Raw genomic sequence first — 22523 nt, forward strand, 5'->3', positions numbered from 1 at the left:
TTAATTCATGAAAAGTCAGTAATTGTAGGCTGGGAGACCTAACCGCTTGAACAGATTTCTTTAAACAAAAAAAGGAATTAGATTAGAATTAAAGGTTGAAAGAGACCTGCGCTTTGATTAGAATTAAACATTGAAACATCAGTGTTGGACTGATATCATCCAAAAATTCAATCATTCAAATATTAATCTCAATTATATTTTTAATTGAAAATTTTTAAATTTAATTTAATATGGATCATGAAGTTGATGATCAGAGGGCCAAGATCGAATTATCTTGAGGCCAATTAGCTTGATCTTTATATGAATATATAGAATAGCGGGTTAGATTTAGGTCTAATGGAACCCAAATTCAATAAACAAATCAAAATGATGGGAACCGACCCGGTGACAACTCAAATGACCAAAATCTGACCCAATAACCTATTTTATTTAAAACATTTTTTTATATATCTTATCAACTATAGAGTTTAGGTAACTTGGTCAAAAAATAAGAAGATTACACAAACAAGCAAAATAATTAAAGAAAAAAGTTAGTTTTTGATCAAAATTCGGTTTGCGGTCAACAAGAACTTGGCATGTTTAATAAATTAAAGGGTTAGAATTTCGAACCCGACCCATTTATTAAACATGCTAACTTGAATCCGATTTTTTTGGATTAAGACATTTTTCGACACCCCTATGGCTATTCACACTCATTTCAAAACCGCTCAGACACAATTGTTTATTTTTATAAATCTCATAATCAGTTTAATTTCCTTCTTGTATAAGCTCTAATCAACTGATCATTAAGAAGATTACTAGTCATAAGACAACTAGTGATGACAAACTAAAATCATATAGCTAATTTGAGCATTAATTAGTCGAGTCAAATTAATTGACCAAATGGTCAATGAGCCCTTGCTCAGATCTGATTGAGTCGAATAAGTCCAGTCAACATAGAAAGCTGAGAAATAGATTCCTCTTCCTCTCATAGCTAAGCAAGTGGGGATTCTGAAATTAATTAGAGCGTTGAAGCCAATCCAAACAGGGAAACATGAGATGGAATGTGAGACAGAATATTATGACGTAATAGATGATGTAATTAGTTATAGACACTAATTAACATTAAATAAATGACTTGCTAAATTTGTGTAATTTCTCTCTCTTTTTCATATATAGGCCACAGTAGTTTTCTAATTTTCATTAGTTGAAATGATTATTCTTTGTTAGCAAATTCCTTGCATTAATTAATTGTTGACCAGTAATTGACAATTGAGGTTTGGTGTTCAACATATTGTTGTTAAAGGAATGACATGAGGTAGCTTTGATTATTGAATGGTAGGTATTGATTAAATTTAATTTTAACTCAAAATTTAATTCTATGGATGATGATGACTAAATATTCATTATTTTTATGTAAATATATTTTTCATTTATATGATATCCATTTAATTTTTTTTTACTATTGCTCTATGATTCATCAATTATCATGTGTTAAGAGCCCACTTTAAAAGAAGGCTTAGAATGGAGAGAAAGATAGAAATACATTGCTAGAAGAGAAAGCATTGAAAGTAGAGTATAATATTGTGAATATAGTTCAAGCATTGCAACCGCATATGAGAAAGGTAAAAGTTTATGCGATGCATAACTATGAACTATTTATATATAGATAGGAGAAGGATTGGATGAGCTAGCCACAATTAATAGAGTACATGGGTGACTAAATGTGTAGTTGTGGTTAGGAGGTGATGATGTTGTTGTCAGAAATAATGCATGCTTTATTTGTCGACTGTGGAGTGGCATTATTACCTCCAATAAGGTGATAACCCATTGTTGAATTGCTAGCTTGAGACATAGGTCAATGGTAGATATGGAGAATTTGGAGTTCAATTGGAGATGATATGCTCGCATGTAAAGTGAAAGTATATTTCAATATGTTGGACCCAACTTAGAATTTGTGATTAATAGTAAGCATCATGGCAAAGGCATTGTTGTAGTGAAGAGGTGTGAGAAGGTTTTGAGGAACCTGCAAATCATTAAGTTGTCAAAATCATATAATATAGGTTCCTACAAATGCAAGCGATCTATATTTAGCGTTTTTGAAAGATCTGACAACTTTAGAGTGCTTTTTAATTAACACTCTAAGAGATAAGAGTTTTACATGAAAAAGTACATAAACTAGAGGTGAATTTCAAGTCAGGGAGGTTGTTTGTCCAATTTAAGTAAGAATATGAGTGAAGTGTGATGTGTCCATGATGAATTGGTAAGTTGTAGCTTGTTATGCCTTTAATTTGAATACTTACCGGATTATGGTGACTCGCGATTGCGAAAATGGGATTTCTTTTACATTGCCACAATAGGAGTTACACATTATGTGTGGATAGGTGTTCTGGCAGGACGACATGCATAACTAACTTAGGGTTCTGAAAGCGCAGTGCGGAGCTATCATAGGGTTCATACCTCAAACCAAGCGCCGACAACGGGATGGCGAGGTCGCAAGAGAGGTAGATGGCAAGGCCGGTTGACTTAAAAGTTGAAAGAACAATTTTGTTTATAGCGGGAGTTAGGGTTGCACTACAGGAAAATTACTTATTACCGGCGGAATTTTCCGGCGGCTTTCCGGCGGTCAGTTTTCCGGCGGATTTCCGGCAGTTTTTGACGGCTTATTTCCTACAAAATTTTCCGGCGGCTTTCCGACGGATTACCGGCGGCTTCTTTAAATAAATAATATTGGCAATAAGATCATATTTACAAAATTGGCATTTCGGTTAGTTTCTTGGATTCTACACGGAGAAACCACGTTCGAATCTCACCCTCACCGCGCGCAGACGCGGCGACGTGCGGATCGCGTAGCGCGGGGGAGGCCTGGCGGGGGAGCGCGGGAGGGGCGCGGGGGAGCCTGGCCGAAGGCGGGATTCAGGCGCGGGAGCGGGGTCCCGGCTGGCCGGAGCTGTTTTTTTTTTTTTAATATTTGACCGGCGGTTTAAGACCTCCGGTAAGCCGCCGGACAAACTTGCCGCCGGAAAAATCCGCCGGAATTTATTTTCCTACGCGATTTTTACCGGCGGCATTTAAACCGCCGAAAAACTGCCGCTAAATTACAAAACCGCCGGAAAATGACCAATTTCCGCCGGAAATTGCCGCCGGAAATGAGTGATTTTCCTATAGTGTTGGGTTGGGTCTATTCCAGGTCATTCTCGAGTTTTCAGGCCAACTTAAACCTGACCTGATTTTTGAAATGGGTCAATTTGTTGAACCCGAACCTAATCCGTTTAACAAATATGTTGACCCTAACATGGAATTTTTCGGTTGGGTTTGGGTCAGATTTTTGGGTTGTGTCAAATATTAACACCCCTACTCAAGTGGTTAAGAGTCATGTATGTTGTGCAAAAGGTAAAAAATGACCTTGGGTATGTTCATGTGGGAGGGGACCACTAACTTGCTATTTTAGGCTATACTAGAGGTTGGGATCAGCTTAGAGGATGTTTAAGGTGATTTTGAATTAATTTGGGGTATTTATATCAGATGGTTTGGAGGGAAATGAAGGATTTGGTGAGAGTTGACCATTTGAGCATATTTGGGAATTTGCATTTGACATGTTTGGGATTTTTTTGATTGTTTGACTAGTCAATAGGTCAAGGCTAACTGAAATGAGTCTTAGGGAAGTCTTGCATGCTGTTGAGGTGGATTCCATGGGGGTTGAAGCAAGAATGTTGATGTTTGAAGGGTGGGTTGAATGTATGTATAAGTTTGACCATTCTTGGTGAGTTGACTAGGTCAAACTCATCAAGGTTTTGACTCATAAAAGGGTTTGAGTGTGTTTGAAGCATGCAATGAAGTGATATTGAGGGGTTGAGGAGTTTAATTTGAGTGTATGCAACGGGTTAACCCAAACTGACTTGGATTGACAAAATCTATGGTTCAGTTGACCAACTCAATTATTGACTAGGTTGAGGTGACTAGACATGTCCAAATCATTGAGTTGAGTTTAGAGGAGTTTAGTGAAGTTCAGGAAAGATATGGGGTTTGATTGTAGGTAAGCAGAGTGCTTGATCAATCATGTTAGGTTGGGCTAGCCAAGCTGGGCAAACAGGTCAATCATTGTTAAAGGGTCTAGTGATGAAAACTCTGATGTATGGAGCTCCCAATGAAATGCTTTGGAGAATGACTGAAGTTAGGAGGTCAATGTATTGAGAAGGCAGTGTATTGGGTCAATTGATTGTAATGCAAGATTATTGATTTTCTAGATGATTGAGGTTCATGATTGCTAATTGTTCGGGGGGACTGAAGTTCACGGTGACAATAGTTCAGGGTGATTGTAGTTCAGATGGTTGAAATTCAGATGACCTCAGCTAGAAATGAGGTCAACAAACTACAATGACCCATGGAACTATAAATAAATCTCACAAATCATTCAATTCTTGTCGGCTAAATCCTTGACTTTAATACAAATGATTATGAAGTATGATCGAAAGGCCAGGGTCTAAATTACATTAAATATACTAGTGATCAAATTCATTTTTTGACACAAAAGCTTAAGATCATGTTTAGGTTTTTTTTTTCTAATAGAATCAATTTTACGAATAATCATTATTTGTTGATTTTTTAGCATTAGATCTATTTTGAGCAAATTATAATTCTTAACTTTCATTCACATCATTTTTTTATCTTTTAATTTATATATTCTTGACAACACTACCATGTATTTGTTACATGTAATAATATTGGCAGCAAGAGAGAGATAGAGTTTGACATCTTAGTATTGTATGAAAATCTAACACATTGATAAAAGATGGTCACAAGAGACATCAAAGTTTTTACATTAAAAATATACTTGAGCCAGCTACAAATGATGCCCTTTCTCATGATTGGGGAAGATATTAATATAATATACTATACATCTAGTGTATTAAATATATTTTATATATGGTTGAAGTTGGAAGCGCTAGGTGGTATGTAAGTTATCTTTAACAGATCATTTGTTGTTTGTTTTGACATTTTTTAATTAAGGGGAGACTAGAGATCAAAAAGTTTGGCATAAACATTGGAAGTAACATCCAGAGTCAAAGTTGGTGTTAAAGACCTACATCGGCCTTAGTGGTGATGACACTGTAGAAGATAGCAAGTGAAGAAGTCTGCGAGCGTTGGTGTAGCCAGAAAATAATAGTCAAAGGACCATAGTCCCGCGGTAGTGGTTAGAGGACCGTAATCAAGTGATCCTGGATGAAGAATCGTGAGTGAAGAACCGTAGCAGAGCGATGGTTGTCAGAGAAAGTAGTTTGAAGACAGGGGTCAAAGATCCAAATAAATTCAAACTTTAGGCACACAACCCTAAGAGCCTTTAGAGATGAAGTTTGAATTTACTCGCCTGAAGAATAGGATCAAAGTTCATCTCATGAGAAAAAATTAACTTCTAAAGGATTAAAAAATTAGTAAGTGGGAGACTTTAGATCTCTTACCAGAAATTTTCACACACAACATAACATTAATCTCACTTTTACCAACGACACGCTAGGATATTTTCCCATAGTGTAACATACACCACATACTTTTCAAATGTATTATTCCAATTCTCATACAAGTAGAATTTAAACTTTAAGTATGGTAAAAAATACTTAAAAAGTGTTACAAATATTCATATTTTTGTCACATTTTTAACATTTTGCTTATATTTTCGAAAAAAAGTAGGAATTGGTTGCTTATAAAAAATGAGACATTATATTCAATAAGACTATGACTAAATACTTATATTTAGTCACATTTTTAAATCATATAAATAATAATCAAAATTTTCCCAAAAAAAAAAAAACAAAGTGTGAAGCCATGCAAACTCACATAATTTTAAAATTAAAAATGTTTGGTCATTAAAAATGTGGGCTCCATATGTATCAATTGCATACTCATACTAATTAATAGTACTTAAGACCTAATCAAATTATATGTGCACAAAAGTAAAAAAGTCAAAGTAAATCTTCAAAGATATTAAGAGAGAAGCATTATAAGCTAATGCATAGCATTTGAGATTGAGGCCAAATCTACTTATATTGACTATTGTTACATATTGTCCCCATGATGCTATGCCATTGATTCCAAATCTTCAAAGATTACTAGCAAGCAATAATAGCCCTTTATTTTAGAAGGATGATCTGCCCTACTTTTAGGGGATTTTGCCTAATTAAATGCTGAAAAAGGCCTTAATGATTTGTTAAATAAATAAGATTGGAAGTCTCACATGCTTCATTTAACAGTAGATGAGAGCCCACATGGCAAGCAAATTTTACATGTCAGAAACCAAATTGCAAAGCACAATCTGGTCTGCATTTTTTAAATTCCATTGAAGCATTTCTTAAAGCTCAAAATATTAAAAGGCTAATTTAGATATCCTCATAATTTTTAGAAATTGTTATTGAAGTCTCTTCTGTGTGAAAGCTTTGTATTTGGTCATGTGCTCTGCTAATCAAAGGGGTCTGTTATAATACTAAGGTTTCGTTTGAGACGGCTTTCTTACTGCTTCTTGAAGCAGTTTTTTTGTATAAAAATTTTAATTTTTTACTTAAAAACTGTTTTAAGAAGTAGTAAGAAAGCCTAAATCATTTCTTTTCTCAATGAACAATTTTTAGTGTTTTTTTTTTCATTATTTGATGTCTCTGACACACTGTGGCTATAAGCAATTGATGCAGAATCATTTCACTGTAACAACAAATAACCCTTTCATGCTTAAGCTTGACTCACCATTTTCTAACAAACTTACCTCCTTTTTCATCCTTTTCCACAACAATAAGAAATTCAATATAGTGTACTTTATAAAGTTCACTAAGCTCTTTTTTTTTCCATTTCATTTATTGGATTATTTAATACAATGAGCAGATGGTAAATCAAATCAAGCTATGATTATGAAGTTTAATTAGTTGGAAGTTTGATTAGAAAACTGATATAAATTAACAGTTTTGGACTTTTTTTTTTGTCAATTTCAAGTAAAGCTGAAGGATTAAATACTTTAAAAAATATTTCATAGCCTGATAACTTGGTGATGATAAAATGCATTTAAGAAGGCCATATTTCCATGATTTCATTTTCATCGAAAATCAATTAGAAAACACATTTGATTTCCTCAACATTTATAAAAAAACAAATAGTTCCATGAGCTTTATAAAGAAAAAACTGTGATTAAACACTCTGGAACATGCCAGACTTTGAAATTCAAAAATTATAACTATCTTCAGAAAAATAATCCAAATCAGAAAGTGTTTAACTTGATTATGAGATCATGAAGAGACCAAGGCATGCAATGCGAAGAAGAATCATACATGCATAAAAAAAAATTCTTTAAAGAGTTAATTGCGAGTGCAGCCTTTGAGAAGAAAAAAAAAAGAGCTGTTGACATTCTTTTTTGACCAACTGTTCCTATAAAATGACCAATTTGAATCCTATTTAGTTGATAAAGTGATAGACAGCAGGCCGTATAAAATAAAAGAAAGTATAAAGACTAAACAATAAGCAGATATACATTAAAAAATTTTGAATCTTTAATGATCACCTCCTCAGGAATCCAATGAAAAGTGAAAAAAGTCGAAATTTTCCCGTATCTGCAATTCATTCCCGATATTTTCGTAATCGAGTAGGCAGAGTGCTCTCTGCGTTTAGCTCTCAGTGGACAGTCAGAAGGCTTAAAGAACAATAAATGGCGCAATAAAAAGGAGCGAAAGGAGAAGAAAAAGTAAAGAGGAGGGTCTAATTAGAAGTTTATTCGCCCGCTTCTCTCTCCTCTTTGTTTTTCAGAGTGTAGAGTAGAGAAGAGATGGGTTGGTTTGAGAGATGAAAGCTTTGTGAATACTGATTAGAAGGCTGTCGTCGTTGGATTTGTGGTTTCTTCTTCTTTTTCGTTTTTCTAAAACTGTTCGCTTTTAGTTTGCGTGGTTGTTTGTTGTTTTGCCGGGAAGACTGACAGGGAGCAGAGAGCAGCTGTTCTCTATTGAGAGAGCATGATGGGGTCTCTGCTGCTGATATAAAGAACGCCAACTTACAAAGAGTTAAAGACAATCATAGAAGGCAATGCCATGGCTTCTAAGGTGGCTTTCATCGCTTTTTCCCTCTTTTAAGAGTCCTGTCTTATTTCTATAAGCGCTGCTTCTGTTGCTCTTGGCGTTATTCTCTTGGGCATCTTCTCCATTTTCTTGTGACCGGAGGCTTTCCTTGTGTTTCATCTTTTTACATGATAGAGTTCTTCATGCATTCTTAGTAGCTTCGGCTTCATCATCCTTCTCTTCCCCTTTCTTCTCCTTTTGTTTCCAGGTCCGTTTTCCTCTACTCTCATTTTTTCATTTAGTTTTTTGGTAGCTTGCAAATCACCTTAACACATTGGTCGACTTTATTTTATTAGTTTGTACGCTCTTGAAAGTTGGTTTTGCAAGTTGATGAGATTCCTTAAGCATATGCTGTTGATTTTGTCAATCGACAATCTACTCTCTTGTTTGAAAAATAAAAACATAAATAATGAAAAGATGCTCTCTGTCTGTGCTTTCAATGTGTTCTCCTTCTTACTTCGAGGTGTTGTTTTGCTTTTTTGCAGGAGATGGGACTTTGGAAGTTAATTGAAGGAATGTGGATGTTGGGGCTTGAGCCTTGAATGATTAAGAGTTGGATCTTGAAAAAGTTTTTAAAGAAAATCAAATCAAATCTGATGAAAGCAAATCGTATTCAATAAACACATGGAGTAATGTTTACGGTGTCAGTTTAGTGCTTGTGGTTGTCTCCCTCATTATTTTTGTTCGCTGGCCTACACAGTGCATCTTTTTCATCCATCAGTCCTCCCTCTGATTTCATATCTTCGGTTATCTGCTAAGAAAAGTTGAAGAGACGTTTCTTCTGTCTGCTTTTGCGTTTGCGTTCAGTTGAAGAGTTTCAATTCATCCAATCTTGTCATAGTGTTGGTGAAAGCGAGTGTGTTTCAATTTGAGAAGATGAAGTTTATGAAGCTTGGATCGAAGCCTGATTCCTTTCAAACAGATTGCAATGACAATACGTAAGAGTTACTGAAAAATTAATCTTGAATCAGGTTCTGAAGCATTTTTCTTTTGTTATCATGATCAACGGAAATTTCTATGTTTTTCACTGGCATAATCTAGCTACCTTCCATTCCTGTGTGTAGATGGTTCTTTGGAGATTTATAGAGCAAAATATATATTTTTCCCATATGTTTGGCAAAGTAGACTTCTAATTTTCTTCAGCTGGTATCTACAACTGGTTTATGGAAAATTACTCAAATGATTTTCTTCTGAGGGTTTTAGTACTTAGATATAAACCTTTAATTTTGTAGATTTTCTTCTCTGGATTTAAAAAAAAAAACTAATCTTTTATTGTGATTGCTACACCATCAAATGATTGATTTGCCTGATAAGTTTGTTATAATCATCATCATTATTAATATTATTAACAGCATGTGATGATCAATATTACTTCACAATTTGGTATTTGTTATAGAAAAATGATGTTGGATGCATAGTTGCTTTGCTAATAATGAGAATGTCTTGTCTTATTCTCTATATTGTTTTGCTGCATCTGTTAGTTCACATTTGACCTTATTTATGTTAAATGCTGAATGCAATTTTTCTTAGTGCAAAATAAGCATAGGAAAACTCTTGGTGTAAAAGTTACTTAAGAAAATAGTAATTTAAACTTTCAATGATGCATTTTCTATGCATAGTTTTCTGGAGCATCACATTTATTTATTTGTAGTAACTTACTTTATGTGAACTTAGGCTTCGTTTAAGACAACTTTTTTACTGCTTCTTAAAACAGAGCTGCTTTAAGAAGCAGTAAGAAACCCGTCCCAAACTAAGCCTTAATTTTTTTATCATTCTATTAATTTTATGATATTTTATTAGTATTATAAGTTAAAATAATATTTTAATCACTCATTTCATTAATTTAATATTATTTTTATATTATTAAAAGAAAAAAAAATCTTATATTCTACATATCCTTTAAATTGGAGCTCCATTCCCAACCTTTTTAGGTATAATTAAAAAACTAATCACTACTTCAGAACACTTATAATGACTCAAATGAGCTTTGAGTTCAAACATAAAGATATGTAGATTTTTTAAAACAAGTACAATTTAATAAATCAACAACTTAATAATTTAATTCAAAAGAAGAAACTATGATTGGAAAGTTCTAACTCATGGGCAGAGGGCTTTAATACAAGTTTTGATTCTACAAAAGTTAAAAATCACTGAATAAGTAGCTGTTCGCTCTTGTCCTATTTGCAGATTGGTAAATTGCTTAGGCAGCTTTCTACACTTTTTGACCTGTTTCGATTTGATCGCTTATTCTTGTTCATTTGCCATACTTTCCTTTATCAATAACAATATTGTAAAAGCTTCAAGAACGAGACTTTTTGCTGTAGTTTTTTCATATCTTTGTTTTTCAGACAAACTTATTCGACATTTTTTATTAGAATATAACTTTCCTGCTGCTAATTAGAAATTTCTGTTGTGAAAAATAACTCTGCATTATCATATTTGCTTATGTATAATAGCTATAATAAAATTTGTACCTGACTTTTTATTTATTTATTTTTCTTGTAATAATTCTACAACTATTTTTATATGCTGTTGCAGTCTCCTCAAACGGATTTTAATAAATCTATTAATAATTGATCACATCCATGAAAATCTTTGGCCAAACATTTCAAGCCATCTTCATAACTGCAATATCTTGTTTTCATTTTCTTACCATATTTTCTTGGAAACTAAACATACCCAATTATTATTTCTGCTGGAGTAATAATGGTATCAACTATCTTTTTAGGCTGAATCATTCAAAATAATGTTTTTTGAATTTAAATTTCTACATTATATGCCATGAATGATACTTAATTTTATTGTTTTGTATCTTGAAAAGATTAGAGAGAGTAGCTCCAATAGAGTAGAGAGAGTCGCCTTTTAGATGGTTTAATCACATAAATGCATTAGAGTTGACCTATGTTAAGAAAGGTAGAGATAGATCTAAAATGACTTGATTAGAAAATATTAAAATGATTTTTTTATTTGATTTAAATGAGAATTTGACTCTTAACCGTACATAATGGAGAAAAAAGATTCATGTAGTTGACCCTGCATAGTGGGATAAAGGCTTGATATTGACGTTGTAGTTATATCTTTGAAAAATAGTTGGATGTATTATTGATTAGATCTCAGCGATTTATTGTTTTCATCTTTGATGATAAATAAAACAATTCGTCATGCTTGAAATTTCCTTTGATTATCAAAGGTGTAACTTGTTAGAAAATAGGGAAAATTTATTCAAAACATATGTAGTGAAAAAGAATAAAGAATAGATGAGTAGAGTAACATTAAAAAAATAAGAATTTTATGTACATCAAAAATAATTTTAAATATATATTTAAAGGCATATGCATATGCAAATAAATTTAATAAGAATATATAGTTGTCGGATTACCACATCATACAACTTTATTTGTTGCTTATGGTTTATGCTTTACACTTAAAATTTTGCTATGATGTAAGACTAAAAACATGTGGGAATTTAGCATAAGAGTTAAACTATGAAATCGTTTGGGTTGCGAATTTGGGCTGATAATGCGTATAATTTATAAAAGTTTCGAACATAAATTTTTTATATTATAAATTTATATATTATATTATTATTTTTATTTAAAATTATATTTATATTTATACATTTATATAATTAAACTTTAAACTTTTTAAATTTTAAAACCGATTTAATATGCATATAATTATATTTGTAATATATATATATATATATATATATATTATATAGTATATAATATATATATATTTACATTAATGGTTAATCGACTTCTTAATAACCTTTATATTAAACCTCTACGAGCTTGTTCATGAACTTATCAAAGTAGTTATATATCTTTGTTAAGATTTTAATTGATACATAATTATATATTATTCTTAAATAATTTAGTATTTATTACATCATCCAGTTCAACCGGGGTCGAAGTTCAACCTTACTTCGACCCGGTTGAACCATTGAACCATGTTCCGGTTCTTTGTTCGGTCCGATTTTCACAACCTTATAGTACTAAAAAATGGTAAACTATGTGTAAAGGGTAATCACTTTTCCCAAAGGGCTACACTTCTCTCTAAAAAAAGAGCTGTTGTTTTCTTATATAAAGCACATCTATAATCCTTATCAAATGGAATTTAGTGTTACTTTTTTTTTTTGGGTGGTGAAGATTGGAGAGAGAAAGGGAGAGGGAGAGAGAGGGAGAGGGAGAGGGAGAGGGGGAGACCTTAGAAAGAGTTGTTCTTTTCAATTAGGCAGGGTTCTTGACATGGCCTGTTATGTTGGATTCCTTTTAAATTTGTTTCCCCTGATTATTTAATACCATTTTAAAAATTTAGTTGTCAAATTCATTAAGTCAGGTTTTATAGAATCCACTATTGAATTTCTTTAATAACTTCACTTTCTTGGCATATTGTCTGAACATGTGTTAGTCCGCTATTTACATTAAATGCCCAACTTTAATGAAAGGAACTGTTCCAGAAATTCTTCTTATTTACTTCCCTTGATAGAACGGTTTAAAAGTAGGGACTTAGGCAACATATTAGTGTTTCTAAAAGCTTAAGCTAACAGGTGTAAGGCCTACTATTAATATATGAAAAAGGTCAACTTTTATGCCACTTATAATGTGAAACTATTTTTCACTTATATGCGTATCTTAATAATTATGGGATAAAAGCTTGTTATTGTTATGTATCTTAATAATCTCTCCCACATAAGATCTTCTATTCTAATATTACTTGCTAGAAGGATGGAGCGTGGGCACCCAAGTTGAGACTAATATACTTATGAATGGACGCCCATCTACTTGAAAGCTTAAGCCAACAGGTAAAGACCACAATTAGTATATTAGGATCTTGCTCTTGCTCCATTGTTGATATAGGTCTATTTTTTGTTCTCATGTGTATCTTAACATTCTAGTGAGCCTACACTTGAAATCCAAATGATTTTTTAGCGATTGGCTATTATGTGCCCAGCAGTTGATGAAAATAAATTCTAGAGTATATGTGCTGCAGTCTTTGCTTTCATTCAGACTTCTCATTATTGTTGTTTCCTAGCTTTTGTTTTTAAACTCTTAATGCTCTTCTTAAATGTTCACATTCCCTATAGTCTTTCCTTCTCTTCTTTGTTTAACATAACATATTTTCAGATGTTTATAAAGGCTTCGTTTGGGACGGTTTTTTTCTTGCTTTTTAAAACAGCTTTCTAATACAAAAATTTCTTGAATTTGAATTTTTTTACTAAAAAGCCGTTTTAAAAAGTAATACGAAAGTTGTCCCAAACGAAGCCTAAAACTATTTTCTGGTTAATATCGGTTTAAATAAAGCATCTGTCATTGTAGGTTTGTGGCAACTGAGTTGGCAAGTGACATCATTGTTAAAGTGGGAGATGTCAAGTTTTTTCTGCATAAGGTGATGCCAGTATCTATACTGAGTTTTTTATGTTAATTAATTGGGTTCGTTGAGATAAAATCATTTTTCTTGAATAAATTGCAGGTATCAATCATGTTGGTCTTTTTAAGTTACTCCCATGTAAAGAACAATGCCACAAGGATTTAGTAGGCGAAATATTTAGAGTAAATCTGAAAGAAAGTCACAAGATCTCAGAATACATAGAGATTTTATGTGTTTCAAAGATTAATTCTTCTACACCCACCATTACATAAATTTGACCATATTGTGCATGTTTCAATTATAGGAGGTGATGCCCTTAGAATAATAGTAGGCTAGTGCTGCCATAAAATAGTATAAAAGAAATGGTCATTACCCAATGAGTATTATTGAAATGTACCTTCACAATATTTTGTAGATTTTATTTTGTAAGCGCCATATCCATATGTAAAATAATAAAAAAAAAATTAAGATTTATATGGTTAGGCCAAAATAATTCTATTTTTATGAGAGAGGAGAGAGAATATAATTTACTAAAAAGAAATTATAAAGTGCTTATAAATAAAAGGGGCACATGAAAACATTCTTTTCATGCTCACTAGAAAAACAGAACCATCAAATCTCTCAAGAATAAAAGAAAAGAAAAACATAATGGACAACTAAAACAATTTACCAATACAAAAAATTACCCACTTAAAATTTTCTCAAAATGATTCTTTTCCCACATATATGATGGTATCCTTTCTTTCTTCTTTAGCATTCCTTTGCCTAATTCTCTCTATTTGTCTTTCACGTTCATAATTTATTGAACTTCACTCACTAGTTAGTTTCTCAAGCCATAAAATCCCTATGCCACATAAATGTTCTCGGCCAAATTCTCTTTTCTAAAGCCATGGTTATGCCTTTCGCTTTCTTTTGTACAACAATTGATGGATATAGACAACCCAAGGCACCTAAAACTCCACATGATTCTCTCTATTTGTCTTTCACCTTCATTATTTATTGAACTTCACTCACTAGTTAGTTTCTCAAGCCATAAAATCCCTATGCCACATAAATGTTCTCGGCCAAATTCTCTTTTCTAAAGCCATGGTTATGCCTTTCGCTTTCTTTTGTACAACAATTGATGGATATAGACAACCCAAGGCACCTAAAACTCCACATGATCATCTTTAATATCCTAAGTTGATAACTATGAGTGTTGTAGGTGGCAATTTCAAATTTTGATTAGGTTCAAAATTAAACCTAGTGGCATCAAAACTAACAATTTCATTACAAACTTTCAAATCCAATTTTATATTATAATCAAATAAACAATTTATTTGTATTTTAAAAATCACATATTTTAAATCTATTACTTATTCTAATCAAATTAAAGTCAAAATATTAACAAATATCTTATTGAATTAATAAAGTGACAATAAATTTTGGATCTCCTTGGTGATTTTTTTTTTTTTTTGTCTAATAAAGTTTTTCACTCTTTCAAAGCTCGAAGGGCTAAGCAACACATAACATTAGTAAGACCAAGTAATGTCTAAACTTAACAACCGTGGGGATATCTGAAGCATATTTATTGTTTATCCAAGTGAATCTATATAAACGTTGACGCTTCATCTATTATTAAACATTTGTACCCTTGAAGTGGTTGTTTCCTCTATTTGAATGTTGCATAATATCACCTCACACTGAGATTGACTGTACGATATGAGATCGATGCACTTAATTATCTCTTATAATCTAGCTCGTTTGTAGCTTCCTTTGTTCTGAAATCTATCTTACACTAATAAAAATTAATATTTTTTTTTATTTCCTCAACTTATGGTGTTCTAGCACAAATGTTGATTGCTAGAATCCTCCAACATAGAAAGTCAACCAAATCTTTTAGGATTTTAGCACCTTTTTTTCAACATGCAACCTTCATCATTGAGAGCACTTAAAGATACAGCATTCTTCCTAGGGTTTGGTTCATCTTGACTCCTGTGAATGTCTTAGTCATACCATCCTGCATTCTTCACTAAACTGCTAAACTATTGCACGTTGTGTTTTTTCCCATATAAATGTAGTCACCATTACATGGCTCATAAGCAGAAATGATTTATTATAAGGACACATGCAGGACAAACAAGATAAAGCTACAAAATATTTATCATTGCATCCATCTCTTGAAATTACCAAAGGAGCATCACTTAGATCCAAACATGAATAATTTGTGACAATATTAACATGTCCCTCTTTCCTCTTTAAAGTTTGATGATCTCTCTTAATGTGTGTTTGTTTTTTGTGTGTGTAGAAGTCACATTTATTTACCTGCCATGAGACTTATTTTTGCTATGATTTGAGGTAAACCTTTTCTCAAGAGGTCTCCTCGAACCAACAATCTCTCAATTGATTTTTTTACTCCTACACCGTTAAGCTTAGGAATCACAAGTTTAGAAGAAATGAATTCTTAATAGCATCTAAATGATGAATTTGACTCAATATTGACTCATGTTTAACACACCACACATTGCACTGAATCTAAATTGCATTACATAGAATCTATGATTTATGAAATATTCATATGGAGGGTGGCCGAATGAGATTTTGCATTGAAATTCATAAATATTGATGCACCACATTTATTAACATGAATAAGTTGAACCATTTAGGATTTACACCCTATTTATTTTAGGATCTACATAATCTTGAGACTCCATAAATGCGTGAAGTCTTATGTCCTTAGGTTGCATGTTTCACCCTAACAATTATATATCTATTGTTTATAGCAACAGATCTCTCTCACTCTCTCATACTTTTATGATCTTGGATCCTTAGTTTTTCATGGAGATTAAGGCTTCTTAGAGGGTTGATGGCTTAAAAGTGCAAGCTACAAGAAGAATTTTTTTTAAGGAAATATTGTTTATGAAGTTTTTTTTATTCATATCATTTTGTGTATGAAGTTTTTTTTATTCATATCATTTTGTGGCATGATGGTTGCATGTTTCACCCTAACAATCTTATAGGTGTAGGTTCATTGAAGCATGAAAATATGTCTTTTTTCTTTGTCACTTTATTCCTTTTGTATTTTACTTGTAGTTTCCTCATAATTTGCTTCTAGTGATATTTCAATATTAGATTTGGTTTTCTCATTACAATATAAGTTGATGGTATCTATACCATAGAATAAGGTGTTAGGCAACAATTTTAAAAATGAGAAGTAAAGAACACAATAGTATTAAAGTTACATCCACAACATTAACCATGATATCAATATTCATCGACTCTAACATTGTGATCAAACTTATTTAAAAGTAATGTATTAGGTATACCTTCTTACATGCATAGTGGTATATCTTTGATTTTGGTGAAGTTTATTAGTGAGGCTTTTAGTCCTATGCAAAGACTTTAATTTGAGCCACAAATCTTCTATAATTTGTTTAAGACCTATGTGATGTTAAGACTGATTAAACCCAGCCAACACATGATCTTTTTCAAATGAATTGAAACTAAGACTTTCAAATCAAGGGTTCAGGTTGCTTAGAAGTATAATATGATATTTCAAAATTATAAATACGCCGCTACAAATCACTTGAATTAAAATACCTACAGATGAAAATTTGCCAAATGATTTTTCCTACAATAAGAACATAATAAACTAGCTCATGAAATCTAGACTTAGGTAATTAAAGAATTATGATAATTATTTAATTACAAATAATAAAAATAAAAAGATAAACTAATTAATTAGAAATCTTTTTTCCACTATACTATGCAGAAGATGACTAAGAGAATCTTGCCACTAATCAAAATTTTTTGAATATCAATTGCAAAACAAATATAATAGCATTTGATTACTAAAGCAAGCTTAGTAATCTCCTTGCAAACTATAACAATGGCAAGCAAAAGCAAACTCAATATCACAAAAATCAATAACAAGCGTATATAAAACCCTAACGAAGAATCTTACAAATCTTGCAAACATAATCTTAACAAAACATATGCAAGAACATAAACATAGGTACAAGAATATGAATATGAGCATTTACGTGGTTCAGTACATTTGTGCCTATATCCGGGGAGAAAGAGGGCTTATCTTTTCATTAATTTGCACAATGCTTACATGAACATTAACAAGGTATAAATTTAGGTTAACTTTTGAAAACAAATACAAAATTTCTTCAAATGAGTTAGGAGTAATATCACTTGATTAAACCTTGCCAAATTAATGAAGAAAGGTTATTATTCTACGTGTGACCTTCCTCAATCAATCTCTTGCCAAACAGCTGATCGATGATGTTGCTTTAGCTTCCTCAACTTTCTTTCAAGAGGGGCTCTAAATGAGATAGAGATACTCAAGATCCTTACCTCTCTTCCCCTTGAAGCTTGTGTGCAAGTCTTCCTCCCATTCTCTCCGGGAATCACATGCAAGGCTTGGTCTCTTTCTCTTGTTCTTGATGCCCTTGATTTAACTTTCACATGCAAGATAGCTAGCATCTATGATGCACCGACACTTCTCTTCAAAGAGGTGTGTAGCGTCCTACAAGGTATACGATACGACATGCGTCCGACACTCCTCCAATACGTGTCAGATATGTCAAAAACATGTCCAATTAAAAAAATATAAAATACAAATTGGACACGCGTGTCTTAAATAATTTATGAATTATTTTAACTATAATTTCTTGTAATTAAATTTTTTTATTTATTTAAAATATAAAAATTATTATTATTTTTTTAATTTTAAATCTACAACACCAAATCAATCGCCCGCACTCAATACTCCATTCATCAAATATTCTCATTTTCATTTGTCTTTGACGGGTTGCGACTTTGGTTTCACAACAATGCCCGATGTCATTTGAACATCGACATATGATGTCATTACAACATCGACATCTGATGTCATTACAATATCGACAATTCAAAATTATCTCCAAATCAAAGTTTGACACTGTCTTGATATTGATGCTCGACGCTAGCAATTTCTACACCCACAACTTGATAGCTCATCTTTGTCTGATGTTTTTTTAACATTGACAACCAACCCCCTCTCAACATCAATGACAAACACCCTCTTGACATTGATACCTGATACTTACTGTATAACATAGATGTCTGACTGTCAACAACATTGTCTCCTCTCTCAATGCCTAATATACGACATTGATGCCTGACTCTCAACATCCTAATATTAATCATTTTAAGCATAAATTTTAGTTAAATGACTTATTATTTCTAAATTATTTTTAATATTATACTTATTCAATTTTTATTCACAATTTTTAAAATATAAAAGTTATAATATTGTGTCCAACTCATATGTGTGTCTTATATTTTCAATAATTGATGTGTCCCATGTCTGTGTCATGTCGTATTCATGTTCGTGTCTGTGCATCATAGGTTAGCATAGTTGTGAGAGCATATGTAGTTAAGTTAGCATAACGTGAAGTTCAGGTGCTTTAATGTTCCTCCTTATTCGATCTCTGACTAAATTATAATTCTTCAAATTATTCTGATCTTGTTGAGTAGCTGCCTCTTTCTGATGATCCTGAATGCTGATATTTGTCAGTATCAACTCCGCCTACAATTGATCTGTATCAATGCTCTATTGTAATTTCATTACATCATCAGTGTTTTCTTGCAATTTCAGTACATCATTAGTGCCCTCAGTAGTTTCCTAATTCCTTTTAGTAATATGACAAATCATCATTTTTTTGCTCATTAAAAATGACATCTCTGCTAATTATATACTTGGATTCATTTGTAAAGAAACATTTGTACCCTTTTACTCCCTCCAGATATCCTAAGAATATATCTTTCTTGGATCTTGGTTTTAGCTTTCCTTGATTCATGTGAATATACACGGGATATTCAAATATTCTTAGATTGTATAGTCTGCCATTTCCCTTGTTCTAACTTTCTCCGGAGTTTTGAGTTCAAGAGCTGTAGATGGACTTATATTCACCAAATACCAAGCAATATTAATTGTTCCTCCCTAGAAGCGCTTATTCATTTTTGCAAATGATAGCATACATCCGACCTTCTGTAACAAAGTTCTGTTAATCTTCTTAGCAATACCATTATATTGCAGAGTTATTCTTATAGTCTTATATCAGGCAATTCCATTATCCTTGCAAAATTTAGTAAATGAGATAAAATATCTACCTCCACCCAAAACTGAATCAGGAGTAGGTCCCAAAATATCTGAATGAATGTAATCGAAAATCTCTTTGATAATTTGTTTAGGATGACTGCAAGTCTACAACCATGCATAAAAATAGTTGTAGAGTTGTGGGGATATCAATTTTTTTTAAATAGTTGTGTATTATAAAATTTTTAACCTAGAAAAATTTCAGAAAATTTTCTTACAACTATCATACTCTAGATTTGATTGTAAAAGGCTTTTCTCATCACAAGAATCTCTGAAAAACATACAAAAAAGATGTTGTCAATTCTAGAATTGTGACATCTGTTTGATTGGGGATTAAACCTTATTCTTGAGCATGTCTTGACAGTAAAAGTTGGCGCGAGGGGTTGAGAACAAAAAGTTAGTTGTGTTCTTTCTCTGACAGACTCATGTGAATCTTTCCTTTTGCTTTTTTGGCCCAGAAAGATATGCTAAAATCATTTCTGAGTAGGTTCTAATGTATTAGTAAATGTAAATTCTTCATTGTTTTGATATTCTGATTCTAGTTGCCAATACTCTGTTTGGTAGTTATGTTCTAATTTGCTATTTGTTTTTTCCCTGACTGATGGATAATATCAGTTCCCCCTTCTCTCCAAGAGTAGTCTCATGCAAAAGTTGGTGGCAGCTGCTAGTGAAGAAACCATTGATGAGATTGAAATCCCTGATATTCCTGGGGGTCCTGCTTCCTTTGAAATATGTGCTAAGTTTTGCTATGGCATTGTTGTTACCCTCAATGCTTACAATGTGGTCGCCGTCCGTTGTGCGGCGGAGTACCTTGAAATGCTTGAGACAGTGGAGAAAGGAAATCTCATTTACAAGATTGAAGTCTTCCTGAGCACCGGCATCTTCCGCGTATGGAGAGACTCCATCATAGTACTTCAGAGTACTAGATCTCTGTTACCATGTTCTGATGACTTGAAGTTAGTAAGCCACTGTGTAGACTCAATAGCATCAAAGGCTTGCATGGATATTTCGAAGGTGAACTGGTCATACACTTACAGCCGAAAGAGATTCACATCTGACAATAGTCATACTAGGCAGCAATTGGTGCCAAAGGACTGGTGGATTGAGGACTTATGTGAGCTTGATCTAGATTTGTATTCGAGGGTCTTATCAACCATCAAAGCTAAGGAGAGAGTGCCAGAAAAGGTGATAGGAGAAGCACTGAGAGCTTATGCCTGTAGAAAGCTACCGGGATTTGGCAAAGGCAGTGTGACTGAAAGGAACAATGATATGAAAAGTGAGTCGATTGTAGAGGCTATTGTTGAGTTATTGCCATTAGAGAAAGGTTCTGTTTCATGTAGTTTCCTGCTCAAACTACTAGGAAGTGCAAGAATGCTGCATTGCAATGAGAATATTAAGAGAGATCTGGTGAAGAAGATAGGGAGACAGTTAGATGAAGCACATCTGTCTGATCTCTTGTTTCCTTCTAATGGAGATGAAGAGGAAAACGCAATTTATGATGTTGAAATGTTTCTGAGCATAGTGAAGGAGTTTGTAATGATTGAGAGAGAGGACCCAGGTCTTGTTTTTGATAGCACAAAGATAGCCGTTGGGAAATTGGTTGATGGATATCTGGCAGAGATTGCAAAGGACCCTTATCAGTCCCTGACAAAATTCATTGAACTTGCTAATATGGTATCAGCTGATGCAAGGCCAGTGCATGATGAACTCTACCATGCCATTGATTTATATCTGAAGGTAACTTTTCTTACTGAAAAGGTCTCTTCCATTAGGATTATCATCACCAATTTCTCCTTTAACTTTCTTTCTTAAAAATCACTGTAATATGCAGATTAAATGCTATTTCCAGAAAAGAACGCTATCATGATTTTTAAACATATAATTATCAAAATAGATGGTTTTTTTTACTGAATTATATGATTTGTTTGTTTCCTTCTACTGCGTGGAGCAGGAGCACCAAGAACTTAGCAAGGGTGAAAAAAAGAAGCTATGCAGGCTTATGGATTGCAAAAAACTTTCTTCAGAGGCCAGTGCTCATGCTGTTCAGAATGAGAGCCTTCCATTGCGTGTGGTAGTGCAGGTCCTCTATTTTGAGCAGTTAAGAGCAGCTCTTCCAGCCACCACTTGCAATGGCTGCTCTGGTGCCACTGAGATCGGGAGTGGCTCCAACGGAAGCTTGAGATCAGTCATAACAGAGGAGAACATGGACTCAGTACCAACAGTAGAAGACATTAAATCCTTGAAGAGCATGGTGTTGGTTAATGGTGGTGTGAAGACTGGCCATAGGAGCAGCAGTAGTGATTCAAACAAAACCACTGAGGACAAAGGCAATGGCAAGGTGAAGGCCATTGCCATGCCGAAGAAGATATTTGGGAAGCTGTTATCAAACAAAGGAGGCAGTGGCTCTGATACCACAGGAAGTCCAGATCTGTCAAAACCAGAAGATTCTAAATCTACTCCACTAAGGAATGGAAGGCATTCTGTTTCTTAGCAGTTCTGGTACTGATAACAAGTAGTTCTTTGGTAGACAAGTAAGAATATATTACATGTATTATAAAGAAGAAAGCAAATGTGTGCTTTTGTGTTTACAGGTTTATGAATGCTCCATCATATGTATAATTAACTGTTACTGCAAAGTTTTATGATCAGTTCTTTTGAGGGATATTATAGTTGTTTCTAAGCTTTTTGCCATAAAAAATATAGGAATTTTATTATCAGTCCTGATAATTATTTTGAGGAACTTCTGAAGTAGGGAATTTATTATATTTTTGTTGGATATTTTTTTATGTTTATTTGTTTCTCTATTACTTTTCCCATTTGGGCTTTTTTTTTAGCTAGAGCATAAGCTAATTTTGGGATGAGCAGGTGAATGTCATTTTGTTCTGCATCATGATTATGATGTTTGTCTTAATTAATTTGATACAGACTTAGGCTTTGTTGGGATGCTTTTCTTAATGCTT

General features: G+C 33.0%; 1 protein-coding gene across 1 annotated transcript; it reads left to right on the forward strand.

Moving 5' to 3' along the window:
* The first annotated feature begins 8939 nt into the window (after positions 1 to 8939).
* LOC110114588 (BTB/POZ domain-containing protein NPY4-like) lies at positions 8940 to 22212 on the forward strand. Its single transcript, XM_028695642.1, has 4 exons — positions 8940 to 9001; positions 13385 to 13454; positions 20179 to 21300; positions 21515 to 22212. Exons 1-4 carry the CDS (start codon positions 8940 to 8942, stop codon positions 22052 to 22054), a joined length of 1794 nt encoding a protein of 597 aa, XP_028551475.1. The 3' UTR covers positions 22055 to 22212.
* Positions 22213 to 22523: the final 311 nt, after the last annotated feature.

This window comes from Dendrobium catenatum, unplaced genomic scaffold (genome assembly GCF_001605985.2).
Source record: "Dendrobium catenatum unplaced genomic scaffold, ASM160598v2 fragScaff_scaffold_665, whole genome shotgun sequence".
In the NCBI taxonomy this organism is placed as follows: domain Eukaryota; kingdom Viridiplantae; phylum Streptophyta; class Magnoliopsida; order Asparagales; family Orchidaceae; genus Dendrobium; species Dendrobium catenatum.

Coding starts and splice junctions, on each gene's coding strand:
- LOC110114588 (XM_028695642.1), top strand. CDS start 8,940: ATGAAGTTTATGAAGCTTGGATCGAAGCCTGATTCCTTTCAAACAGAT. Junction 13,455..20,178: donor TCAAGTTTTTTCTGCATAAG/GTGATGCCAGTA, acceptor GGATAATATCAG/TTCCCCCTTCTCTCCAAGAG. Junction 21,301..21,514: donor CCATTGATTTATATCTGAAG/GTAACTTTTCTT, acceptor TGCGTGGAGCAG/GAGCACCAAGAACTTAGCAA.